The 25,872-nt window shown below is 36.8% G+C and overlaps 1 protein-coding gene across 4 annotated transcripts in view; it reads left to right on the top strand.

The window, feature by feature from the left end:
• The first annotated feature begins 254 nt into the window (after nucleotides 1-254).
• The window catches only part of LOC111347096 (uncharacterized), a 104,205-nt gene continuing 78,587 nt past the window's right edge, over nucleotides 255-25,872 (top strand). Inside the window, exons 1-13 of one of the 4 annotated variants that reach the window (XM_088757626.1) lie at nucleotides 255-491; nucleotides 6,445-6,656; nucleotides 12,232-12,303; nucleotides 12,578-12,649; nucleotides 12,919-12,990; nucleotides 13,250-13,321; nucleotides 13,591-13,662; nucleotides 13,922-13,993; nucleotides 15,024-15,095; nucleotides 16,308-16,379; nucleotides 16,652-16,723; nucleotides 21,107-21,178; nucleotides 21,454-21,525. In XM_088757626.1, the coding sequence (XP_088613752.1) occupies nucleotides 6,445-6,656; nucleotides 12,232-12,303; nucleotides 12,578-12,649; nucleotides 12,919-12,990; nucleotides 13,250-13,321; nucleotides 13,591-13,662; nucleotides 13,922-13,993; nucleotides 15,024-15,095; nucleotides 16,308-16,379; nucleotides 16,652-16,723; nucleotides 21,107-21,178; nucleotides 21,454-21,525 (1,004 nt within the window). In that variant the 5' untranslated portion in view covers nucleotides 255-491. Of the gene's footprint in view, nucleotides 492-4,090; nucleotides 4,643-6,444; nucleotides 6,657-12,231; nucleotides 12,304-12,577; nucleotides 12,650-12,918; nucleotides 12,991-13,249; nucleotides 13,322-13,590; nucleotides 13,663-13,921; nucleotides 13,994-15,023; nucleotides 15,096-16,307; nucleotides 16,380-16,651; nucleotides 16,724-21,106; nucleotides 21,179-21,453; nucleotides 21,526-25,872 lie in introns of those variants that run through there. The other 3 variants (XM_088757625.1, XM_088757624.1, XM_088757627.1) reach the window with 3 other exon arrangements.

The raw sequence follows: 25,872 nt of genomic DNA, 5'->3' as shown, positions 1-25,872 counted from the left end.
CACTTTTGCGTACCATATCACACAATATTTTGTTATTCCTTTCAGTTTAAAGGGAAAAACCCCAGGAACCTGCTTTAATAGTAATAATGATAATAATAATAATAATAAAAGCATCATTTACATAGCGCTTTATACAAAAGTTCTAAAGCACTTCACATAAGAAATAGACAATAGAATAATAAAACCTACAATACCTAGGAGATAAGATAAGATTTAAAGAGATAAGTTTTTCGAGAGGACTTAAAAGCATCGACACCGAGACTATGCCTAATATAGCTGGGGCATATGTAAATTTTTAAAGGGAAAAACCCCAGGAACCTGTTTTTTCAGTTTCCTTTGTATGTATACCTGCAATCACTTTGGATTATTGTTTTCTTCCGAAGAACAATTAAGCACAGTTAGGAACTTTTCATTTAATCAACCATTACTGTAGAAGATAAGGATGTTCGTCTGCTGATGGAGACAGTAAAGGCACAAAAATCTGCATAAAGGCAAGTATATTAATAAGCACTACAGGTATGCGTGCAACGAACGGGTTATACAAATTCGCTCCAGTAAAACCCTTAAAAAGCTTTTAAAAACATTCGAAAACACCCACGCTTCTTCAACTGTAGAAGCTCTTGGATATATTCTTCCTGACGGATCATTACAGATGTGCAACGACATCTTCGCCAAGCTTTCTTCGATCAGAAAATCAATACAATTAGCTAGCCTAGTTTTTATCACTGCTTTCGTGTCAAACTTTCATTCATTTTCCCATGGCGAAGTTGTTTACAATATCGCATTCCATAAGCTAGCAGAGGACGTCTGTTTTTCTTGGCATATTCGAACATATTTAAGTTTTAAGAAAGTTCTAGGGTAAAATTGAACCTCATCGTGGACTTGAAAGACGACAGTTCAGTCATCGGTAGATCAAATGTTGTTTGTCGAAGACCTTGAAGACGGGAAGCATTCTGATATTGCTGTAGATGAAACACATTCAAGTGTTTGTCACGCAAGGCTGAAATTATTTCAATCTTGTTCCCATCTTGTAATTTTACAGCCACGAATAACCGTGAATAAGGTTTTAACAAACTTGTCAATGTATATGTGAACGATCCTTCGCAGTAAAGCACTATTTGAGCAATAGTGAAAATCAGACCTGAAAAAAATTTCAGGCCTGTACGGGATTCGAACCACTGACCTCTGCGATACTAGTGCAGCGCTCTACCAATTGAGCTAACAAGCCAACTGGGAGCAGGCCATCAAATTAATTCGACATAAACCCGTAGATGATAAATCAAACAACAACAAACATATGAAACATATGTATGAACTGCGGTTATGAGACGTATATGTGAACGATCCTTCGCAGTAAAGCACTATTTGAGCAATAGTGAAAATCAGACCTGAAAAAAATTTCAGGCCTGTACGGGATTCGAACCACTGACCTCTGCGATACTAGTGCAGCGCTCTACCAATTGAGCTAACAAGCCAACTGGGAGCAGGCCATCAAATTAATTCGACATAAACCCGTAGATGATAAATCAAACAACAACAAACATATGAAACATATGTATGAACTGCGGTTATGAGACGTATATGTGAACGATCCTTCGCAGTAAAGCACTATTGAGCAATAGTGAAAATCAGACCTGAAAAAAATTTCAGGCCTGTACGGGATTCGAACCACTGACCTCTGCGATACTAGTGCAGCGCTCTACCAATGGAGCTAACAAGCCAACTGGGAGCAGGCCATCAAATTAATTCAGGTCTGATTTTCACTATTGCTCAAATAGTGCTTTACTGCGAAGGATCGTTCACATATACGTCTCATAACCGCAGTTCATACATATGTTTCATATGTTTGTTGTTGTTTAAACTTGTCAATGTGATCATTTTTCTTATTAGTAAGTCGTTACATTCAGAATTGAATGTAACTGAGTAATATCACACACTGAGAAGAGCCAGGAAGCAGAACACAAAACAACAAACAACTATAACACATCAAAGGAAAGAAAGGAAACTTACAATGAAACTCAACGCATAGCTGCGTGAACTCGGGCTTTCAATATCGCACATATGGAGTTATCTTCAGGGGACTGCCATATTATCATTGTTACTGTCTTCACGAAATTTCGTCATTGCTGGTCATAAATAAGTCTACTTGTGTTTATTTTTGTCAGCTGGAGTGTCATGAATGTTGTGATGGTACTAGACAACAATCAAAATAACATATTGCCATATAGCAGTAGGTTCCTACAGATGCCAAAGGTTGAAATTCAAAGACTTTTCAATGACTTTAAAGGCCAAGTTTAAGAAAATTGAAGTAATCTTGATGAACAGTACCAGGGTAGCTCTTATTGTATTGAGGTTCATAGTCAGTCTCCAACACATTTTAAAGTGTGGCTAATTCTGTCTGCATTAAAAATGATTGTCTGGTTAACTGAGACAAATTTCAATACCAATATTCATTATTGTTGAGGCTATTGCTCAACAAGGTTTTATGTTTTAGTCCGTTCCATTTTCATTTTTTTTCTTATGTCACGTAGACCACAATCCTTCAGTAGTAATTTTACTCGCTACCCCTTTTTCGCACGTGGTGAAGCGCTTGTAAAATTTTAGGTGCGTAAAACTGTTCCTTTTCTTCGCTTACCGCCCTTCACCGTGTGGTTTATACGGGTCCCTGAGTCTCGTGATCTTTGATGAAAGGGCGACCGGATCGTTTTGTAAATATCGGTATTCTTCGCCGTCATTAAACTTGTTGGTCGAAGTGCTGTTCTGTTATTATTCGACATCTTCGCCGCTTTACGTGTCCGACCCTGATAATTACTGACACGAGATCATTAGCAGAATTAAGGCTGATAGTTTCGAAAGAAACTGTTTGGGGCTGCGTTGGTGGGGGTAACGAAATAATTTGAATATATCAAGAAAGTTGAAATGGTAAATTGGCCACCGTAACGATTATAAACGCTGACGTTTGGAGCTTTAGCCCTTCGTCGGAGCGAAAAGGGGAATTGTGGGTTGTGTGTGCTTTTAAAGGCAGAAAATGGAGCTACGTTATTATTATAGCAATAACGTAGTTCCATTTTCTGCCTTTAAAAGCACACACAACCCACAATTCCTCTTTTCGCTCCGACGAAGGGCTAACGCTCCAAACGTCAGCTTTTATAATCGTTATGGTGGCCAGTTTACCATTTCAACTTCACTAGCTGATTTGATTCCTTGTTTGTTACTGTAAATCAAAGAGCAGAAACTCATTGCAACACATTGTTTTTCTGAGTTTGTCCAAATACCAACTCATTAGCCTGGCTATATGGTGCCGCTACTATTTTGCTAGGGTCGATGTACATTGGAGTAGGTCCAGGGTTTTTTTCTATATCTGAGCTCAGTTGAAACTTACAATACTTTGATAGGTGTGGTTGACTCTTATAAAGACACATGGGTCTAATTACAAGAAAACATTGATAAATACCCACTTGCTCTATATGCCTTCACAGAACAATTCAACAAATACTTCTTCTCGTGTCGTGTAACTTTATCTAATCTTACCCTCTTCCTATTAAGCTTACAAACATTCCTTGTAACTCTTCTAACCTTCACATAACGACGTAGCCGAGAGGACTTCGGTATGCTTGGACGAATACGCTCATAAAAAAATTCGATTCCTTCAGTTTTCTGCCCTTTCTTCTGGGACGTTTTAGAGTAGCTTCTGGTATTCTACTGGGTTCTCGATCATATTTAAATACACGGTTGTGTTTACATGTAAACAGAATATGAGATAGCTCGTTTGATAGAGCAGCTTTCGCTTGATATTTCTCGATACAAGGTTCACTCGTCAAGATCGCTCGTAAATTGACCTCTCGTAAAGTTCGCGGACCGACTAGTTCCCAAGACGTTCCACAAGTTTTAGAGTGGGTTTACCACGAACAGTGTGTGACTTTGTATATATATTGAGCGTAATAGCCATCGAATTTCTTTCGCGTGCATCAAGCAAGGAACTGTCCACGAAAGCAGCCATTGCTTTAAACCATGTACTCTGGGGTACATTCGACGCATGCGCTTACTCTTCGCGCGTGCGCTGTAGTGGAACTGCGTTATTTTGACTGAACACACAGACACACACGAAAAAAACAAAACAAAACAAAAAACAACCGATTTTATAGCTCGGGTGTTTTCTCCGGAAAGCTCGAGTAAAAAAAGATTAGGGAAAGGATCAAAAGTCAGAATAAAGACGAAACGGAGGCAAAGTACCAAATAATTGAAATAGACTACCACGGTGAACTAGAATTGAGGATAAATGTATAATGAACGATTTGAAATTTGTAATTCCAAATATAAACAAAGAATCTTAGCTGAGTTAAGAAAGTTCTTCCCAAATTGGAAACTGTTCGCAAACTAAAACAACTGTATCGAGAAAAATGTTATGCCTTTAATACTTCAGCTAATGTTACTTTAGCTAAAAGTCGTGCCGTAAAGTTATATCTGAACACCTAAAGGTTGTCAGCAACACCGATGTTGAGGCCCTAGTAGATTTCATTTTAGATCGAGCGCCAATTCCCAACACACCTCCAGCAGTCGGACTAGATCACCTGTTCTTTAGGCGTTGGATGAAGGAGAGGTCACAAAGATGCGGTACATTCTAGAAGGGTTACTAGCCCTAGTAAGGCATCTTTTTAGGAGAATTATTTAGCTAACCCTTTTTTCGGGTTTTTCCCTTCTAGAATTATTATTCTGAGGACGTTTTCCAAAATGTTGCAAAGCGCTGGTCTAGTCCAATCTTGCTCAAGATTTTCTTTAAATTTGTTATTTTGCTTGTGGAGGCTTCAGGAGGCAGCCTTCTTTATTACGGAGGAAATGAAAATGATAGTTGAAAATTTGCTACGAAATGTCATATTTGGATTGAAATATTGGTGATTTTCAAAAGCTTTCCGCGAACTCCAAATTAAAGGAAATGGTCCAATTTTAGACTTGCACCATACCTCAGTCCTTCTGATACAAATTCATAAAATTGATGCGAGCTTGCTTTCTTTTGAGCTTTTCATGGACCAAGTCCATTTGCCTCTACTGGAGGCACTAATTTCCGCCATTTTACGGCTACCAACGCTCGTTTCAGTTTTCGTGAATTTTCTAGAAGAAAGAAGCAAGTCGGGGAAAAAACTTTACCACGTTATTATATTAACTACAAGGCGTCTCTGGGCAAAAATAGGAAGGTCTTCAATTTGTCGACGATGTGCCACACTTTTCGATTTTCACTCGGTCAATTCACAAAGGCGCTCTTAATATTTAGATTTTTCAGATTCAATCTATAACCCGAAATAAATGGCAGTCAAACCCTGTAGTTAAGCTGATTATGTGCTGATTACGCAAAATGTAACCTAGTAGTTATTATGATACTGCTCTTTCCACTTCGGCAGCTTTTCTTTGGTCCTTTCTAACAAAAGCAAGGCATCTTCAACCCGGTCATTGACTTGCAATCCTCTAGCACCTTTAGTTTTGGTGCTCTGGCTCATGGCCTCTGGGTTCTGTTGTCCATTAGATTTTAATCCAGGAAGTTGTCGATGCAAACCTTTTGGCCACCATCGAATCGGTATTAAGTGCAAAGGAATATCGCAGTTACAAATTAAGTAGGCTTGGGGTAAACTAACAATTAAGGCTGAGCAACTTGGAACTTTATATCTTTTATCTTCGTAAAAGCATCGATTGAAGCAAAACAAGTTCATTAACCCTTTTGAAATTCGATTTTGGTTTTTCAGACCGTTCGATGAAAATGAAAATTGAAATTACCTCAATATAAGTTAATATTCAACGATTTTAAACTAATTAGGCAGAATAATATTTGTTTTGCAATTTTAACATCGCCTGAAAGCAGACCCGCCCAAAGCCTTACTGAGGTAATATTTTTCTATTCTTTCCAATTACTATTATTCCTAACATACAGTGGTGGGTAATTTAGTCGGCGCTTGAAATTACTTTATGCGGAAACGTTTTCCTTCGTTTATATATTTGGATAATGACCCAGTTTGTTAGAAAGGACTAGAAAGAGCTTCATCCTGTATTTCCATTCATCAGCAGCCTTCAAACACGATTTTTACAATCAATTCGTATTATACCAAACGTACATAACACAGTCGTCTCGTTTAACAACCTATGCTGAAAAAACTTTAAACCTATTTACACGCAGCAAATATACAAATTCTCTGAGGGATGGGAGGTCTTATATTTGGAGAAAGGCAGAAAATGGAGCTACATTATTGGTGGGAACATGGCAACGAGAAAAACAAGAATAAATTAGTGGAATGAAAAGCGTTCGTTGATCCCCGTGGGATTTAGACTGCCGTTCGTTGATCCCCTGTGGGATTTAGCATACATGTATCTCGAAAATCATACATTATGCAGATAGTGGATAATTCATTTGTTAATTTTCACTGGATATATACATATATTTTTGTTTAAATTGAACAGATGAGCAAGGCATCTTCAATCCGGTCATTGACTTGCAATCCTTTAGCACCTTTAGTTTTGGTGCTCTGGCTCATGGCCTCTGGGTTCTGTTGTCCATTATATTTAAATCCAGGAAGCTGTCTGTGCAAACCTTTTGGCCACCATCGAATCAGTATTACGTGCAAAGGAATTACAAACATACCGCGTGACCTTCCCCCCAACACGGCAATACTGTAAGTACCTTCTTGCAACTTCGTTCTTGTATTAGATCATATTAGGAAACTGAAAGACAAAGACAATCGATAACCTTCCTCTCAAGTCAATCCTTTTGTACTACACCGCTCCTTTATCGACTTTTTCCTCTTTAGGGATTTGTAAAACCACCAAATGAGCTCCTCGTGGGCTGAGGCCGAGGAACATTTTCGTATCACACATCACACAGTAACATAAGAAGCAATCATTTGCATAGCTGAGAGGGCTGAGAAAATGTTGTAGTGTTTCGATCAATAGTGTAATTTTATGATCAAAAACTGGAAAACTGAGGACATCCCTCCCAAGAATCCCTCTCAAATCAATCCTTTTGTACTCCATCGCTCCCTTATCAATGTTTTCCTCTCTAAGGACATGTCAAGCAATCGACTGAGCTCGATCCAAGATTATACTTTTAGAAAGCTGACAATGCTCAAGGCAATCTAAGTGAACGAAAGAAGCTTGCTCGCGTATCAATGTTTAATGATCGTTTCATAAGCGCGCGTTACTGTAAATACGAGATAGTAGCAACTTTACGATCCAGACATTGTGTGTTTTGTCAGGAGCGTCGCCGTATGTCGCCTGTTGTTTAAAGAACCAACGAGGTTCCGGCGTAGCATCGAGTAAGCTTTAATCAATCCCGTATCCCTTGCCTGTTTCTTTGATTTTGTTGGAGCGATAAGCTTTTTTGGACAACAAATAAAATGTCAAGTGCTATGTTCATTTTATTAAGCTTCAAAGATACGTACCATTACACAGGACTACATCGTTCTTTGTGGCGTTTGTTATTGAGATGACATTTCCCAGTTTTTATCTATTTACTTATTTTCTTTGTTCCTAAGTACCAGCCTTTTTAAATAGTTCTAAATCTAACTCTAAATCTAAATATCGTTATGTCAGGAAAATCGTTTAGGACATCACGCCAACTCTAAGATAATAATAAGTGAAGCTATACTAAATATACAACGCTATTAAAAACTATTGAAAATTATTAAAAACTATTTAAAACTACCGATAAATAAATTTAAGTTAGTTTTTTTTTTTTAAATACGAAGGGATTGGCTGGAAACAGTTTATTTTGGGAGTTTGTTCCATTCAGTTATTGTCCTGGGGAAAAAAGAAAATCTAAAAATATCTTTATGTCCTTTCGGTACAATAAATTTAAAATCATGGCTTCCTCGAGTTCTCCTTTCTTTGTTTGTTATCAAATAATCCCCCCATCTAGGAGGCCGTGGCACATCTTGTACATAGTGGAGAGCCTTGCATTTCTTCTCATTGTTTCAAGTGTGTCCCACTGTAGGTCTTGCAGCATTTCCGTCACGCTCGTTGTTCGATCGTAATTTCTAGTGACAAAGCGGGCTGCTTTCCACTGTACCCTTTCTAGAGCGGCTCTATCTTTCTGGTAATGTGGGTCCCATGCGCTACAGGCCTACTGGAGTTTTGGCTTCACAAGCGTCATATACACGGTTTCTTTCACTGACTTTGGACAATTCCACAGGTTTCGCTTGAAAAGTCCCAGGACCTTATTTGCCCTAGATGTGATTGTTTCAATGTGTGGTGACCACCTCATTTTGTTATCGAGCATTACCCCCAGATAAGGATGAGATTCCACTTCTAGGATTTGTCCACAGAATAGGTATTCTCGCTTTGGAGGATCTCTCTTGGTTGTAAAACACATGATCTTAGACTTTGAAGGATTCAATTCCATCTTCCACGTTTGTTGCCAGTCTTCTAATCTATATTCTATCTATTCGCTCCGACGATGGGCTAACGCTCGAAACGTCAGCTTTTGTAATCATTACGGTGGCCAGTTTACCACTTCAACTTTGTTGATATATCCAAATTATTTCGTCACTCCCACCGACGAAGCCCCAAACAGTTTCTTTCCAAACTATCATCCTCTCTTCTAATCTACACAAGTCCTCTTGGAGATCGGCTGTGTCTTCATCACAACAAATTGTCCCATATAACAATGCATCATCAGCAAAAAGTCTAACAGTAGATTTAAGAGTATCAGGTAAGTCATTTATATACATTGAGAACAGTAGCGGTCCTAAGACTGTTCCTTGGGGAACACCAGATGTCGTAACTAAAGGGGCAGATGATGCCCCCTCAATTACCACTGATTGGGTACGCTGTGTTAGGAACGATTCAAACCAGTTAAGTAGTGGGCCACGAATTCCGTGATAATCAAGTTTCTTCAAGAATCGGCGATGGGGAACTTTGTCGAATGCTTTTGAAAAATCAAGGATTGCGGCGTGAATTGTTCAGTCACTTATTATTTGAAATCAAAATTTGAGAGAGCTATTCTTATTTTTTTTACCTATAGCAATCTCTTATGCCAAAGCAATCTCTTAAGCGTGCCCTGGGCTGAACTTAAAGATTAATAATAAATGTACATCAACATTTCTGGACTGCTATTTTAATAGGATAGAAAATTTGTGGAACAATATACTTAATGATGTTAGGCAGGTTGAGTTTATTGACTCCTTTAAGCGTACATTTAAGTCGTTTTATTTCAAAAGACTTTTCAACGTTTTTGATGGTGACAACTTTCGTACCTTTGAAATAATTCCTCCTAAATGTCGCCGAGTAAATATCCTTGATGCGTGCACTTGTTAAGCAGCCTATTTAGTCTATTTAAATTATTAGGTTAATATTTAGGAGAGGTTTGGGTTGGAGCTTAAACTTAGTAGGGGACTTATGTCCTATTGCTTTGCTCCGCTACTGCTTTGTCAAATCCTTAAGTAAATGAAGTGAATAATCAAATTAAAGACCTTTTCTCAGAGCACATTCCATCTTCGAAACTTAACAAAGATGAACGTATAGTTTGGGTTTGTAAATATATAAATGCCATCAGTGTAATGTAATATGTATGTTCCCTTGATAATTTAAACAGGCGAGGAAGATCCTATTTTTACTAGGTGATTTTAATATTAACCTACTAAATTGTGTAAACCATCTTGCTTCTGAAAAATTTCTTAATATGATGAGCTCTAATTGTTTATAGCCTTATATTCTCCAACCAACCTGTGTAACTGATAGAAGTGCCACCTTAATTGACAACATTTCTGCTAACACATACAACTTTAATGCTGTTAGTGGAAATCTAGTTACTGAGATTTCTCAGTGATCATTTCCCACAGTTTCTGATCATTGAAGACCTTAAAGTCAATTATGCCTCCTTAAATTGTTTAAAATGTTTGTTTATGAAGTATCTCACCTTGATTTCTCATCTATCTACAATAGTAATTTAAACACTAATGGCAAGTTTGATCTTTTCTATAACCAAATCGACTCTGTTTGCAGGACGCATATACCTTAGAAGAGGCTTTCCAAGAAGGAGGTTAAAATATCGTGTAAACCTTGGATCACTAGAGAAATCCTTGCTAAAATTAAATATAGAGACAAACTTTATTCCAAATTACTTAAAAGTAAACAATTAGATCCGAATATTCATTATCTCTACAAAAACAATTAGAAACAGGGCTGTTAAAGATCTGAAAGATAGTAAATCCAAATACTTTAATCAATATTTTTCTTTAAATAAGTCTAACATGCAGAGGTTGTGGTCCGGTATTAGGTCAATTTTAAATATTGATAAATGTGAAAACAGTTATATAACTTGCATTTTAAATAACAATAAGTCTGTTGATAACCCTAATGACATTTCTAACATCTTTAACAACTTCTTTGCTAATATTGATAAGACTAGGGAGAAGGGAATCCCCCGGGAAAGTCATAACCCGTTATTCTACCTTAAGGGAAACTACTCAGGATAATTTTTTTTTTATCGCCTGTCACTTTAAATGACATTTGGACTTTTATTGGTAAGATGGATGCTAGCAAGTCTTCTGGCCCCTACAGTGTACCTGTTATTATTTTGAAAACTATTAGGGAGCATATACACGAGCCTTTTGCATTTGTAGTCAATGATTCCTTTGTTAGAGGTAATTTTCCCGAGAAATTAAAATTAGCGAGGATTACTCCTGTTTTTTAGAAAAGCTCAAGATTTGACATAGACCAATTTCTGTTCTCTCTAACTTTAGTAAATTATTTGAAAAAGCTATGAGCCATCGCCTCTACAGTTATTTGGAAGAATTAAAAATACTTTATCTACTTCAGTTTGGTTTCAGAGCAAAATGATCGTCTACCCATGCTCTTATCTCACTGAATCTATTCGGCAGTCCATAGATAATAATGAATTTGGTTGTGGTATATTTATAGATCTGAAAAAAGCATTTGATACTATTAATCATTCAATCCTATTAACTAAGTTTAACCATTATGGAATAAGATGTACACTATGGAACAAGAGGTGTTGTGCTTGATTGGTTTAAATCTTACTTATTCCAAAGAGAACAATTTATAAATGTTAATGATTATAACTCACTTTCATTACCAGTGACTTGTGGTGTTCCACGACGATCTATTTGAGGACACCTTTTATTCTTGTTATAAGTAAATGGTTAGTCCAATATTTCTAGCTTACTAACATACCATCTATTTGCTGATGATACTAAAATTTAGTTTTCTAGCAAAAACCTTGGCCACCTTGAAACAACCCTCAATCGTGAACTAAAATCTGTTGCTGGATGGATGAAATGTAATCGATTAGCACTTAGTTTTTCAAAAACTAACTCTATGTTTTTTTTTTTTCTTCATTCCAGTAAACTTAAACCTAATCAGTCATCACGAATTAAAATTGATGATGTACTAATTAATAAAGTTGACTGCACTAAGTGCCTAGACTTAACATTTATTCTAACTTAACATGAAAAAGTGATATTAACGTTTTGGATAGTTTAAAACTATCCAAAACTGTGGGTATCTTTTCAAAAGTGAGACACTTTATCAACAGAAATATTCTTGTCATGCTTTATTACTCCCTTATCAATCCATTCCTCACCTATGGCGTCCATGTCTGGGGTTTAGCCTTTCCCTTATTTCTAACACAATTATTTATTATCCAAAAAAAGCAATCAGAATAATTTCTTTCAGAGAACAAAAATCCCATTCTAAGCCTCTGTTTAAATCCCTCAATCTTCTTAAGCTCAATGATGTTATTAAATTACAAATTCTCTCTTTTGTTTATCAGTGGTCACATAGACTGTTACCCCCTTCTTTCAGCAAATATTTCAAATTTACATCTTTGTTCATTCCTATTCAACAAGGCAATCAAGTAACATAAATATCTATGTAGCCTCAGTTAATACTACTCAATATGGCCGGCTACGGTCCCTAAAATTTACTGGCCATCGCCTTTAGAATTCCTTACCTAAAAGTATAACTAATTCCAATTTCCTTAGAATATTTCGTTAAACCCTGAAGAACTCTATATTAAATCCCATTCTTGACGTGATTTTCGATCGATACCAGCCTTGATTTATCAAAAGTGGTTTCAATTTTAAATCCTGAAAACAGCAAGCTTGATAGTACATTGTTGTCTAATTGTATGAGGCATAGAATAGTTTTAATTGGTATCACATATCACACAGTAACATAAGAGGCAACCATTTGCAGAGCTGAGAGGGTGGAGTTAAAATTTTTTCTCCTTAGAGATGTGTCAATTAACAAGGTGGAGCTTATTCCTGAGAAAGCGTTCCAGAATCTGACCAGTTTAACCCGCTTGTAAGTAGACAACATATAACAAAGGGTATTTATGCCTATAGCAGGAAATACGAATCTGTAGATTTCCATTAATTTAGAATGACTTTCGATCGAAACTAGCCTTTATTTATCAAAAGTGGTTTCAATTTTAAATCCTAAAAACAGCGAGGTTGATTACACATTGTTGTCCAATTGTATGAGTCATAGAATATTTTTCTATCACAATTCACACATTAACATAAGAAACAACCATGTACTTAGCTGATAGAGCGGAATTAACATTTTGCCTCCTTAGAAACTTGTCATGGAACATGTTGAAGCTTATTCCTGACAAAGCGTTCCAGAATCTGACGAGTTTAACCTACTTGTAAGTAGACAACTCATAGCAAATGATATTTCTGCCTATAGAAAGGAATACGAATCTATAGATTTCCATTAATTTAGAGTGACTTTCGATCGAAACTAGCCTTGATTTATTAAAAGCGGTTTCAAATGTAAATGCTAAGAACACCGAGCTCGATTGTACATTGTTGTCCAATTGTACGAGGCATAGAATATTTTTCTATCACATATCACACATTACCATAAGAAGTAACCATGTACATAGTTGATAGAGCGGACTTTTTGTCTCCTTAGAGACTTGTCATGGAACATGTTGAAGCTTATTCCTGACAAAGCGTTCCAGAATCTGATGAGTTTAACCAACTTGTAAGTTATAACATGTAACAAAGGGTATTTATGCCAAATAGAAGGGACTACAAATCCCCTGATTTCCATTATTTTAAAGTGATTTTCTATCAGCCTTGAATCATTAAAAGCTGTTTTAACTCTAAATCCAAACAACAGCGAGCTTGATTGTTTATTGCTGTCCAATTTTGTGCGGCAAAGAATACTTTTGTATCACACATTAAAATAAGAACCAATAATTTTCATAGCTGAGAGGGTGGAGTTAATTGTATTTCCTTAGAGACTTGCAATGGAACATGTTGGAGATTATTCCTGAGAAAGCGTTACAGAATCTGACCAGTTTAACCCACTTGTAAGTAGACAACATATAACAAAGGGTATTTATGCCTATAGCAGGAAATACGAATCTATAGATTTCCATTAATTTAGAGTGACTTTCGATCGAAACTAGCCTTTATTTATCAAAAGTGGTTTCAATTTTAAATCCTAAAAACAGCGAGGTTGATTACACATTGTTGTCCATTTGTATGAGTCATAGAATATTTTTCTATCACATATCACACATTAACATAAGAAGCAACCATGTACATAGCTGATAGAGCGGACTTTTTGTCTCCTTAGAGACTTGTCATGGAACATGTTGAAGCTTATTCCTGACAAATCGTTCCAGAATCTGATGAGTTTAACCAACTTGTAAGTTATAATATGTAACAAAGGGTATTTATGCCAATAGAAGGGACTACGAATCCCCTGATTTCCATTAATTTAAAGTGATTTTCTATTAGCCTTGAATCATTGAAAGCTGTTTTAACTCTAAATCGAAAAAAAACAGCGAGCTTGATTGTTTATTGCTGTTCAATTTTGTGCGGCAAACAACACTTTTTTATCACACATTAAAATAAGAACAATTCATTGTCATAGCTGAGAGGATGGAGTTATTTTTTTCCCTTAGAGTCTTGAAAAAGAACATGTTGAAACTTATTCCTGAGAAAGCGTTACAGAATCTGACAAGTTTAACCCACTTGTAAGTAGACAACATATAACAAAGGGTATTTATGCCTATAGAAGGAAATACGAATCTATAGATTTCCATTAATTTAGAATGACTTTCGATCGAAACTAGCCTTGAATCGTTATAAGCTGTTTCAACTCTTAATCCAAAATAACAGCGAAATTAATTGTTTATTGTTGTCCAATTTTGTGTGGCATAGAATACTTTTGTATCACACATCACACATTAAAATAAGAACCAATCATTTTCATAGCTGAGAGGGTGGAGTTAATTTTTATTTTCCTTAGAGGCTTGACATGGAACGTGCTAAAGCTTATTCCTGAGAAATCGTTCCAGAATGTGACGCGTTTAACCCACTTCTAAGTAGACAACATATAAGAAATGGTATTTATGCCTATAGAAGGGAATACGAATCTATAATATATAAAAAAAGGGTATTGATGCCTCTAGAAGGGAATACCAATGTGTAGATTTCCATTAATTTAAAATGGTTTTCGATCGAAATTAGCCTTTATTTATCAAAAGTGGTTTGAATTTTAATCCTCGAAACAGCGAGCTTCTTTGTACATTGCTGTCCAATTGTATGAGGCATAGAATATTTCTGTTTCACAAATCACGCACTAAGATAAGCGGCAATCATTTGCATACCTGAGAGGGCGGAGTTAACATTTCTTCTCCTTAGACACCTGTAAACTAACAAGTTAAAGCTTATTCCTGAGAAAGCGTTCCAGAATCTGACCAGTTTAACCCAAATATAAGTAGACAACTCATAAAAAATGGCATTTATGCCTATAGAAGGGAATACGAATCTATAGATTTTCATTAATTTCGAGTGACTTTCGATCGAAACTAGCCTGGATTTATGAAAAGTGGTTTCAATTGTAGATCCTAAAAACAGTGAGGTTCATTGTACATTGTTTCCAATTACATAATTTCCAATTATATGAGGCATAGCATATTTTTATATCACATATCACACAGTAACATAAGAGGCAATCATTTGCATAGCTGAGAGACTGGAGTTAAAATGTTTTCTCCTTAGAGACCTGTCAAATAACAAGTTGGAGCTTATTCCTGAGAAAGCATTCTGGAATCTGACGAGTTTAACCTTCTTGTAAGTAGACAACATATCACAAAGGGTATTCATGCTAATAGAAGGGACTACGAATGTCCAGATTTTCATTAATTCAAAATGATTTTCGATCAAAACCAGCCCTTAATCGTTATAAGCTGTTTTAAATCGAAATAAAAAAAACAATAAGCTTAATTTTTTTATTGTTTTCCAATTTTCTGCTGCATAGAATACTTTTGTATGACACATCACACATTAAAATAAGAACCAATCATTTTCATAGCTAATAAAGGGTATTTATGCCTCTGGAAGGGAATACGAATGTGTAGATTTCCATTAATTTGAAATGGTTTTCGATCGAAACCAGCCTTTATTTATCAAAAGTGGTTTCAATATTAATCCTGGAAACAGCGAACTTCTTTTTACTTTGCTGTCCAATTGTATAAGGCATAAAATATTTCTGTTTCACATATCACACACTAAGATAAGAGGCAACCATTTGCATACCTGAGAGGGCGGAGTTAACATTTCTTCTCCTTAGACACCTGTAAACTAACAAGTTAAAGCTTATTCCTGAGAAAGCGTTCCAGAATCTGACAAGTTTAACCCAAATATAAGTAGACAACTCATTAACAAATGGTAAACACCACAGCGTGCACTATTGAGTTATGGATGCACGCGGGAGGTTGCTAAGCACGAAAGAAGCGTAAGAGTCGCTCGAGGCGATAGCCGAGAGCGACTCTAGCTTCTTGAGTCGTTATGTTCTTCTGTGGTGTTTGCCATTTGTTTTATAACATAACATTGATACATTGTAGCTAAAGAGTTTCCTTTTATTTAACAAATCTTACGTGACCAGAAAAAATAGGCGCGCGCGGAAAAATAGTTTCTGCATTTGCTCACGTCAGCAGCGTACACCCATGGGCAAATAGGGGACGCTAAATTGACCAATCAGAGCGCGCGCTTTACTTTGGTTATGTTATAATAAAAAATGGTATTTATGCCTATAGAAGGGAATACGAATCTATAGATTTCCATTAATTTAGAGTGACTTTCGATCGAAACTAGCCTTGATTTATGAAAAGTGGTTTCAATTGTAAATCCTAATAACAGCGAGGTTGATTGCACATTGTTTCCAATTACATAATTTCCAATTATATGAGGCATAGAATATTTTTGTATCACAAATGACATAGTTACATAAGAGGCAACCATTTGCATAGCTGAGAGACTGGAGTTAAACTTTTTTCTACTTAGATCCTTGTCAAATAACAAGTTGGAGCTTATTCCTGAGAAAGCGTTCTGGAATCTGACAAGTTTAACCTTCTTGTAAGTAGACAACATATAACAAAGGATATTTATGCTAATAGAAGGGACTACGAATGTCCTGATTTTCATTAATTTAAAATGATTTTCGATCGAAACCAGTCTTGAATTGTTATAAGCTAACTTAACTCTAAATCCAAAAAGCAGCGAGCTTAATTGTTTATTGTTGTCCAATTTTCTGCGGCATGGAGTACTTTTGTATCACACATCACACATTAAAATAAGAACCAATCATTTTCATAGCTGAGAGGGTGGAGTTAATTTTTTTTCCTTAGAGGCTTGACATGGAATATGTTGAACCTTATTCCTGAGAAAGCGTTCCAGGATCTGACCGATTTATCCCGATTGTAAGTAGACAACTCATAATTAACAAATGGTAAACACCACAGCGTACACTATTGAGTTCTGGATGCACGCGGGAGGTTGCTAAGCACGAAAGAAGCGTAAGAGTCGCTCGAGGCGATAGCCGAGAGCGACTCTATCTTCTTGAGTGCTTAGAAAACCTCCCAAGTGAATCCATAACTCAATAGTGTACGCTGTGGTGTTTACCATTTGTTTTATAACATAACATTGATACATTTTAGCTAAAGAGTTCCCTTTTATTTAACAAATCTTACGCGACCAGAAAAAACAAGCGCGCGCGGAAAAATAGTCTTTGCATTTGCTCACGTCAGCAGCGTACACCCATGGGCAAACGGGGGACGCTAAATTGACCAATCGGAGAGCGCGCTTTACTTTGGTTATGTTATAACAAATGATATTTCTTCCTATAGAAGGGAAAACGAATCCCCTGATATCCATTCAGTTAAGGTGATTTTCGATGGAAACCAGCCTTGAGTTGTTAAAGGCTGTTTTAACTCTAAATTAAAAAAAAAAAAAAAAAAAAAAAAAACAGCGAGCTTGTTTGTTTAGTGTTTTCCAATTCTATTGCGTCACATTTCTGTAAAGGGATCCCATGAGATTGCAGCACGCATGCGCACGTCAGTGCTTTCGCTTCGCGTGTCAGGAGAAGTAGCACGTTTTCACCCTTTTTACGAAAACTATTGAAACATCCCCTGGAAGTTAACCTAATCGCCAATTTATTAAAGAAAACTTACAGGAATGACCGAGAACAGCAACTTGGAACCAAGAATATCAACAACGAACACTGCAGAAGGTTCGAATGGTATCGATCTTGCATCAGTCCTACTTGGGCTGCAAAAGTCGATCGCTCAGTTAACCAGAGCATCAGAAACTCAAGCTGAGGCTTTTCATAGCCTCAAAGATGAGATTTTTCTTCAACCTGAACCCGCAGGTACGATAAATGGAGAGGATGAACCGTATGGTGCACACGTTGACCCAACGGTCACCATGAATAATCTTATCGCTGATGCGAGCAAAGCTGCCACTGCAGGACAGACTCTGTCCAGTGGCGCCAAAAAGACATCAGCCTCAGGCGCTGATACAGACATATTAGATAGCCTGACTCGGGCTCTAATATCAAATTAAAAGAAATCCAAGGCTGTTGATGCCAAGATTGCCTCGCTCATAGATAAGATTCTCACCGGAGACCTTCCGGAAGCGACGGCAAAGGAGAAAGGCGAGAAATATCCGCCATCGGAAAACTGCAAACACCTTCTAACCGTAACGGTCAACGAGGAAATTTGGGACTTAATGTCCCGAAAGAACAGATCAGTTGATCTAGCTTTCCAAAAGGTACAAGAACCTCTTCTACAAGGTCTGTCGGCATTAGTGATACTAGCTGACTGCCTTGTGAAGAATATTCAACAATCGAAAACAACCAATGTCAGAGAAACTGTGGACCAGGTTATGGATTGCATTGCCATTTTCCATAACGCAAACTGGAACCTTAATATGAGGAGACGTGATGTGATCAAACCTGATGTTCATTCACCATATACAAGACTTTGCAAGGAAGACATTAAGTCCTCTAGCAAACTTTTTGGTGATGATTTATCCAAATACCTGAAAGAAATGACTGATGCTAAGAAAGCAGGTCAACAGATGCAAAGAAATAGCCAATCTGTAAAGCCCAAACACAAGACTCACCGCTTTAAGCCACACGAGAAGGCCTCAAAAAACTCTAATAGTAACTGGCATGGAAGCAGCCACAAAAGTCACAACGTCCCTTTTTAGGACAGGGTCTTGCATCCTGCCAAACAACCCAAAACAAACACCAAAACCCAGTAAATCCACAGGAAAACTGTAATCTGTTCAGTAGTTCTGTTTATACACAATCAAGTACTATTGATCAAGATGACCTCAGACGGAAATGTTTAACATTCCAAGCAGGTTTTGTGAGCCAACACTCACGTAACTGGGAATTGCTTACTAGTGACCCAGTTATTTTAGATGCCATAAAGCATTATCACATAGAGTTTGAGGCAGACTTCCCTAAAAAAACCATGAAACCTAAAAGTATTCGTTCTCTAACACAGAATTTGATGTTGTAAGTTCAGAAATATCAAAATTACTCTCAAAAGAAGTGATTGAGTGTACAGAGAGCAAACCTGATGACTGCCTCTCTAACATATTAGTAAGGCCTTAATAGGATGGCACTTATAGAGTGATTCTGAAATTGAAACCACTTAATGAATTTGTAGACTACCATCATTTCAAGATGGATACGTTTCATACTACCCTCACGCTTGTTCGGAGAAACTGTTTTATGGCATCTGTAGACTTAAAAGATGCTTTCTACTTCATACCGATTGCAACAGAACATCGTAAATATCTCACTTTTGAGTGAGATAATAAGTTGTACCGCTTTACCTGCCTTCCCAATGGCTTATCATGTGCCCCCAGAATATTTACAAAAATATTGAAACCTGTTTATGCACATCTAAGATCACTGGGGCACACCTGCATAGGCCACATTGATGACTCACTGCTAATTGGATATGATCATTACTCCTGTTCAGCTAATGCCAAAGACTCAGTTGAGCTCTTCCAGCAGCTTGGGTTCACAGTTCACCCAGAAAAATCAGTGTTTGAACCCAAGCAAAAAATGGCAGTTCCTTGGCTTTATCATTGACAGCATTCCCATTCCCTACCTACAAAAGCTGAAAAGGTACAGGTAGCCTGCTAAGCATTGCTTAACAAACATAGACCAACAATTAGGGAGGTTAAACCTCGCCACAGGGTTTCAAGAGAAACTATCTCTCGTTGGATACGCCAAGTGATGTTCGATGCTGGAAAATATGTAAATGTTCTCAAGCCCCATAGTGTCTGTACAGCAGCAACTTATAAAGCCAAAGCTGCATCTGTTCCTTTGCAAGACATTCTAGAGAGGGCTGGATGGAGCTCCTCCAGAACTTATGACACATTTTATAACAAACCGTTAAAAGACAACCCCTCTTTTGATATAGCTGTACTAGACACAACTGCTAAAGACTTATTCTAAGTTATGTTGTAAAGGCATTTATATGCTGTTATAACTAAAGCAATTACACAGCTTATTTTATTGTGTTTCTTTAGTATCATGTTATCCAATTTATGGTTGCATTTGTTTTATCATTAAAACAGACGTTATCAGTTGTTATATAATTCTTGTGGGCTCTCTTCTAAATGCATGACTTTAAAATCTCATGGAATCCCTTTGCAGAATTGTGACGAAATGGAATTTGAAAATTAAACGAGACTTACTTGGAAGTTGAGGTTTGATTGAAATTCTATTGAGTCACAATCTGCACCAACGGATCACATGCCCACCCTCTTTGCAAATAACGCTTTTGCACCCTACCCTCATCACTTCATCATATAGTTAGGTACATATATAACACAGTAACTACTACAGCATACATTGCCAATGCATTCATAATCGAGCTTCAAAAACTAACGTGCGCATGCGTGCTACAATCTCATGTGATCCCTTGGTGCAGATTGTGACAATAAAATTTCAATCAAACTTCAACTTCTGAGTAAGTCTCGTTTCATTTTCAAATTTTCTGCGGCATACAATATTTTTGTATCATATCACGCAGTAACATAAGACAATTTGCATAGCTGAGAGGGTGGAGTTAACATTTCTTCTCCTTAGATACTTGTCAAATAACAAGTTGGAGCTTATTCCTGAGAAAGGGTTCCACAATCTGACCAGTTTAACCCAATTTTAAGTTGACAACTTATAAGAAAGTGTATTTATGCCTATAGAAGGAGATACGAATCTATCGAGTTCCATTACTTTAGAGTGATTTTCGATCGAAACTAACCTTGAATTATCAAGAGGTTTCAATTTTAAATCCTAAAAACGTCGAGGTTGACTGAACATTGCTGTCCACTTGTTTGAGGCATAGAATATTTTTGTATCACATATCACACAGTAACATAAGAAGCAACCATCTGCATAGCTGAGAAGGCGGTGTTAAAATTTTTTGTCCTTAGATATTTGTCATGGAACATGTTGAAGCCTTATTCCTTAGAGAGCGTTCCAGAATCTGACGAGTCTAACCTACTTTTACGTAGACAACATATAACAAAGGGTATTTATGCCTATAGAAGGGAATGTGAATCTCTAGATTTCTATTAATTTCAAGTGGTTTTCGATCGAAACCAGCCTTGATTTATTAAAAGTTGTTTCAATTTTAATCCTAAAAACAGCGAGCTTGATTGTACATTGCTGTCCAATTGTATTATGCATAGAATATCATTTGTACCAAATATCACACAGTAACATAAGAGGCAACCATTTGCATAGCTGAGAGGGCGGAGTTAAATTTTTTTCTTCTTAGATCCCTGTCAAGTAACAAGTTGGAGCTTATTCCTGAGAAAGCGTTCCAGAATTTGACGAGTTTAACCCACTTGTAAGTAGCCACATATAACCAAGTGTTTTTTTATGCCTATTAAGTGGAATACGAATCTCTAGATTTCCATTGACCTAAGGTGGTCCTCGATCGAAACCAGCCTTGATTTATCAAAAGTAATTTCAAGTTTAATCCTAAAAACAGCGAACTTCTTTGTACATTGTTGTCCAATTGTATTATGCACAAAATAACATTTGTATCACATATCACACATTAACATAAGAGGCAACCACAGGTATAGCTGAGAGGGCGGATATAAAATTTTTTCTCCTTAGATACTTGTCAAGTAACAAGTTGGAGCTTATTCCTGACAAAGCGTTCCAGAATCTGACGAGTTTAACCCACTTGTAAGTAGACCACATATAACGAAGGGTATTATTATGCCTATAAGAGGGAATGCAAATCTCTAGATTTCCATTAATTTAAGGTAATTCTCGATCGAAACCAGCCTTCATTTCTTAACAGTGGTTTCAACTCTAAATCCAAAAAAACAGCGAGCTTGATTGTTCATTGATGTCAAATTTTCTGAGGCATAGAATGTTTTTGTATCACATATGACACAGTAAAATAAAAAAAGCAACCATTTCCATAGCTGAGAGGGCGGTGTTAAAACTTTTTTGGCCTTAGAGGCTTGTCAGGAAACATGTTGGAGCTTATTCCTGAGAAAGCGTTCCAGAATCTGACCAGTTTCACCTACTTGTATGTAGACAACATATAACAAAGGGTATGAATGTCTAGATTCCATTAATTCGAAGTGGTTTTCGATCGAAACCAGCCTTGACGAGTAGAACCCCCTTGTAAGTAGACAACATATAACAAAGGATATTTATGCTAATAGAAGGTAATATGAATCTTTCCATTTCAACTAATTTAAAGTCATTTTTGTTCGAAACCAGCCTTGATTTGTCAAAAGTGATTTTAACTTTAAATCCGAAAAACTGCGAACTTGAGTGTACATTGTTGTCTAAGTTTATGAGATAGAATACTTTGGTAGCACACATCACGCAGTAAAATAAGGAGCAATAATTTGCAAAGCTGAAAGGGCGGAGTTAAAATTTTTTTCTCCTTCGAGATTTGCCAGGGAACATCTTCAAGCTTATTCCTGAGAAAGCGTTCCAGAATCTGACCAGTTTGACCTACTTGTATATAGACAACATATAAAAAGGGTATTTATGCCTGTATAAGGGAATACGAATCTATAGATTTCCATTAAATTAGAGTGATTTTCGATCGAAACTAGCCTTGATGTATCCTAAGTGGTTTAAATTTTAAATCCTAAAAACGGCGAGCGTCATTGTACATTGCTGTCTAATTGTATTATGCATAGAATATCATTTGTATCGCATGTCACAAACTAACATAAGAGGCAACCGTTTGCATAGCTGAGAGGGTGGAGTTAAATTTTTTCTCCTTAGATACTTGTCAAGTAACAAGTTCGAACTAATACGGATCTTTAGATTTCCATTAATTTAAAGTGATTTTTGATCGAAACCAGCCTTGATTTTTCAAAAGGGATTTTAACTTTAAATCCGAAAAACTGCGAATTTGAGTGCACATTGTTGTCTAAGTTTATGAGACAGAATCACGGTTTTGTAGCACACATCGCACAGTAAAATAAGAAGCAATCATTTGCAAAGCTGAGAGGGCGGAGTTAAAATTTTTTTCCGTTGAGATTTGCCAGAGAACAAGTTGAAGCTTCTTCCTGAGAAAGCGTTCCAGAATCTGACCAGTTTAACCTACTTGTATGTAGACAACATATAACAAGGGGTATTTATGCCTATAGAAGGGAATACGAATCTCTAGATTTCCATTACTTTAAAGTGATTTTCGATCGAAACCGGCCTTGATTTATCAAAAGTGATTTAAACTTTTAATAAAAAAAAACAGCGAACTTGAGTGTTCGTTGTTATCCAATTATCTGTATCAGATATATCACACAGTAACATAAAAAGCAACCATTTGTATGGCTGAGAGGGTGGAGTTACATCACCCGTTTCTCCTATATAATTATGTCCATATCCTGCACATGTTATTACGTAAATCAAGTTTGTTGATGTGCAGTTCATCGAATGTTTTATCCGAAATGTTTCATTCGTGGCGAAGAAGATTAATCTTTTTTACCGTGTATTAAATACGGGCATGTTCCGCAACGTTTTGTTCCACAAATTTTAACTTCCGGATCAGTGTCCTTTAACTTAGAGAAAAAGGAGTTTGTTAACATCCGTTTTAGGTTTCTGGGTTGTCGCTGACTGTGAATTACCTTAGGCTAGCTCATAATGGATGTTAATGAGGAGTTTTCGTTCAACATCGGAAGTGTTTTCCTGACCAACTGAAATAATTGCGGATTGTTGGGATTGCAAGTTGTTACCAGACAAAGGAGGTTATTTTCGGTACTAGTTTGTGTAAACGTAATAGCCTATTTCTTCTCCCATTTTGTCCGAGACCTGGCTGTATAATTTGTTCTCCAAATACCCGAGAACAATATATATATATATATACTTCATATATCATAGATATATTTATTCACTACTCGGAAAAATCAGCATTGGTAAAGGGTGGCGACTGAAAATTTACCACAAGTGATGTATCACCATTTCGAGCTTCAATTTATTTGCTTTCTTTGGCGCGTAGCGTCCTATACGCATATACGAACGTGCGTACTTGAAGTGATCATATGACCTATACGCATATACGTACGTGCGTACTTGAAGTGATCAGAAAATTTTGAAAACAATGTTGTGTTTACGCCAAGTTTGATCAAAATAAGGGCAAGACGCTTTGTTTTTTGCTTATATTTACACGACTATTTCGAACAAGATATAAAGAACGCAGTATTTTTCACTCAGTCTACTTAGGTTTCTAGATCATATGTACTTGTGAATACTTGAAAAAAATGACCATGCTACGCGCCTGCTTCCAATAAAAGGGTTTAAAAAATGCTAGGATAGATAAATGAAATATGTGTTAAATATGGAAAAGGTAACCGTACCTTTTAGTTCAAAGAGAAGGTCAACAAGGACAACTTTCATAGCTGTATCCCTTGCTGGAAGTCTTCGTTTTGGCAGTTCGGCCGGTTTTGCAGGGTTTGGCAAGCCGTCCTTGCAGGTTATTTTGACCAACTAAATTTTCTTTCATATTTCACTTTCCGGCAGCTTGTGGAGGCTTACATCTTTTCCTTTTGAATTTTGGTATGTGTTTTGACATTCAATCATAAGGCAGTCCATCGATATAATAGTTCTAATACTAGAAATTGTTCTCCCAAAGGTGAAACAGGTCAACGAGGACAAAGTGTCGAACAAAGTTTGACTATTGCTACGTCATAACTTACGTCTTATCGAAGATGGGGTTTTTCTAACCACGAAAGTTGTAAATAAGAGCAACTTCAAAGTGCTCTTGTGGTTTATGCAAGACAAACTGGACAAAATGGCGGTTATTTTCGAACTCTTGACGAAAAAATCTCCTACTTGAGATAACTTTTTTTTACCGTACTTTCCCTTTGAAGTCTTTAGTAGAGATACACAATTTATTAACAGTTTGAATGAGTTCGCTGCGTCACTTGCTCATCTAAAGTAAAAGTATAATCATCACCATCACTAGTGCAACTGAAGCTTTGCACATCAATGTCATTCAGAGCCAATTCATTTTAATGAATCATCTGAGTTCGTTTATTCAATTTCGGACCTGGCCATGGGATATTGTATTTCTAGCCCTCGATATCTTCACTCCACCTCAGTTCATGTACCATATGACTATAAGTGGAAACTGTTCAGCTTTCTTATTCCGTTTATTTATTAATCTATTCATTTTCTCCCCAAACGGCGGGAGAAGAGATGAAGACAAAAAAATGAAACAAAAACTTGACATCAACTGTAGAATATATTTAAATTAGCTAAACATTATCAGAAATGGAATAAGCTTTTGCCACATATCGTTTTGTGGGATGGGTGTCGTCCAAACAGTGTAGAGTAGCATACGAAGTCAATTTTATTATAAAGCACACAATTTCGTTATATACTATTATTAAGGTACTGTAAGGAATTTACGTAACATATTGAAAGGAGTGTAGTAAGTCGTTAAGTAAATTAAATGCAGTGTATCGTGTAGGTAGTGGAAGTAATCGATAGTAAGTCATCTGCTGTAATCAAGTTTATTGTAAACTATACTTTGTTTGTGGTGTGTTCTCAGTAAACTATTGTAAGCAACGTACTGTAACTGAGCCCTGTAGTGTATTGTAAGTAGAGTAATGTTTTGTAAAATGCCAAAAAAAAAAAAAGAGAAATTAAAAAAAAAAAACTGTAGAATATATGTCTTCCCAATTTTTTGGTTCGGAAAATGAACCCGTCTTAAGAGGCTACATGAAAAAAAAGATTAATGGTTGACTGGACCATCAACTGACCATCATGTGTTAAATGCCGTAGCTCGAGGGTTCACTCTGACTCTTGCGGGAAAAAAAGCAAGATGTCGAGACCAGTGATCATGATGTGGGATAATATATAATTGCCGGTAGATATCTTGCTCCCGTGTTCTCATTGGCTGTCCGAGCGGGCACGATGGGCTCGGCATTACCCGTATTGATCACGCGCAAGAAAAATAGTTCGTAACTTTTGGAAAATGACGACCACGAAGACGCAAAAAGCGGCATAGGATATTCGAAACAAAGAAAGAATTCTACGACCGGCTGACTTTCTTCCTCG

The sequence above is a fragment of the Stylophora pistillata genome, chromosome 4 (assembly GCF_964205215.1).
Source record: "Stylophora pistillata chromosome 4, jaStyPist1.2, whole genome shotgun sequence".
Taxonomy (NCBI): Eukaryota; Metazoa; Cnidaria; class Anthozoa; order Scleractinia; family Pocilloporidae; genus Stylophora; species Stylophora pistillata.
The sequence above is the reverse complement of the archived record's forward strand: the minus strand, read 5'-3'. Positions and strand labels throughout refer to the sequence as shown.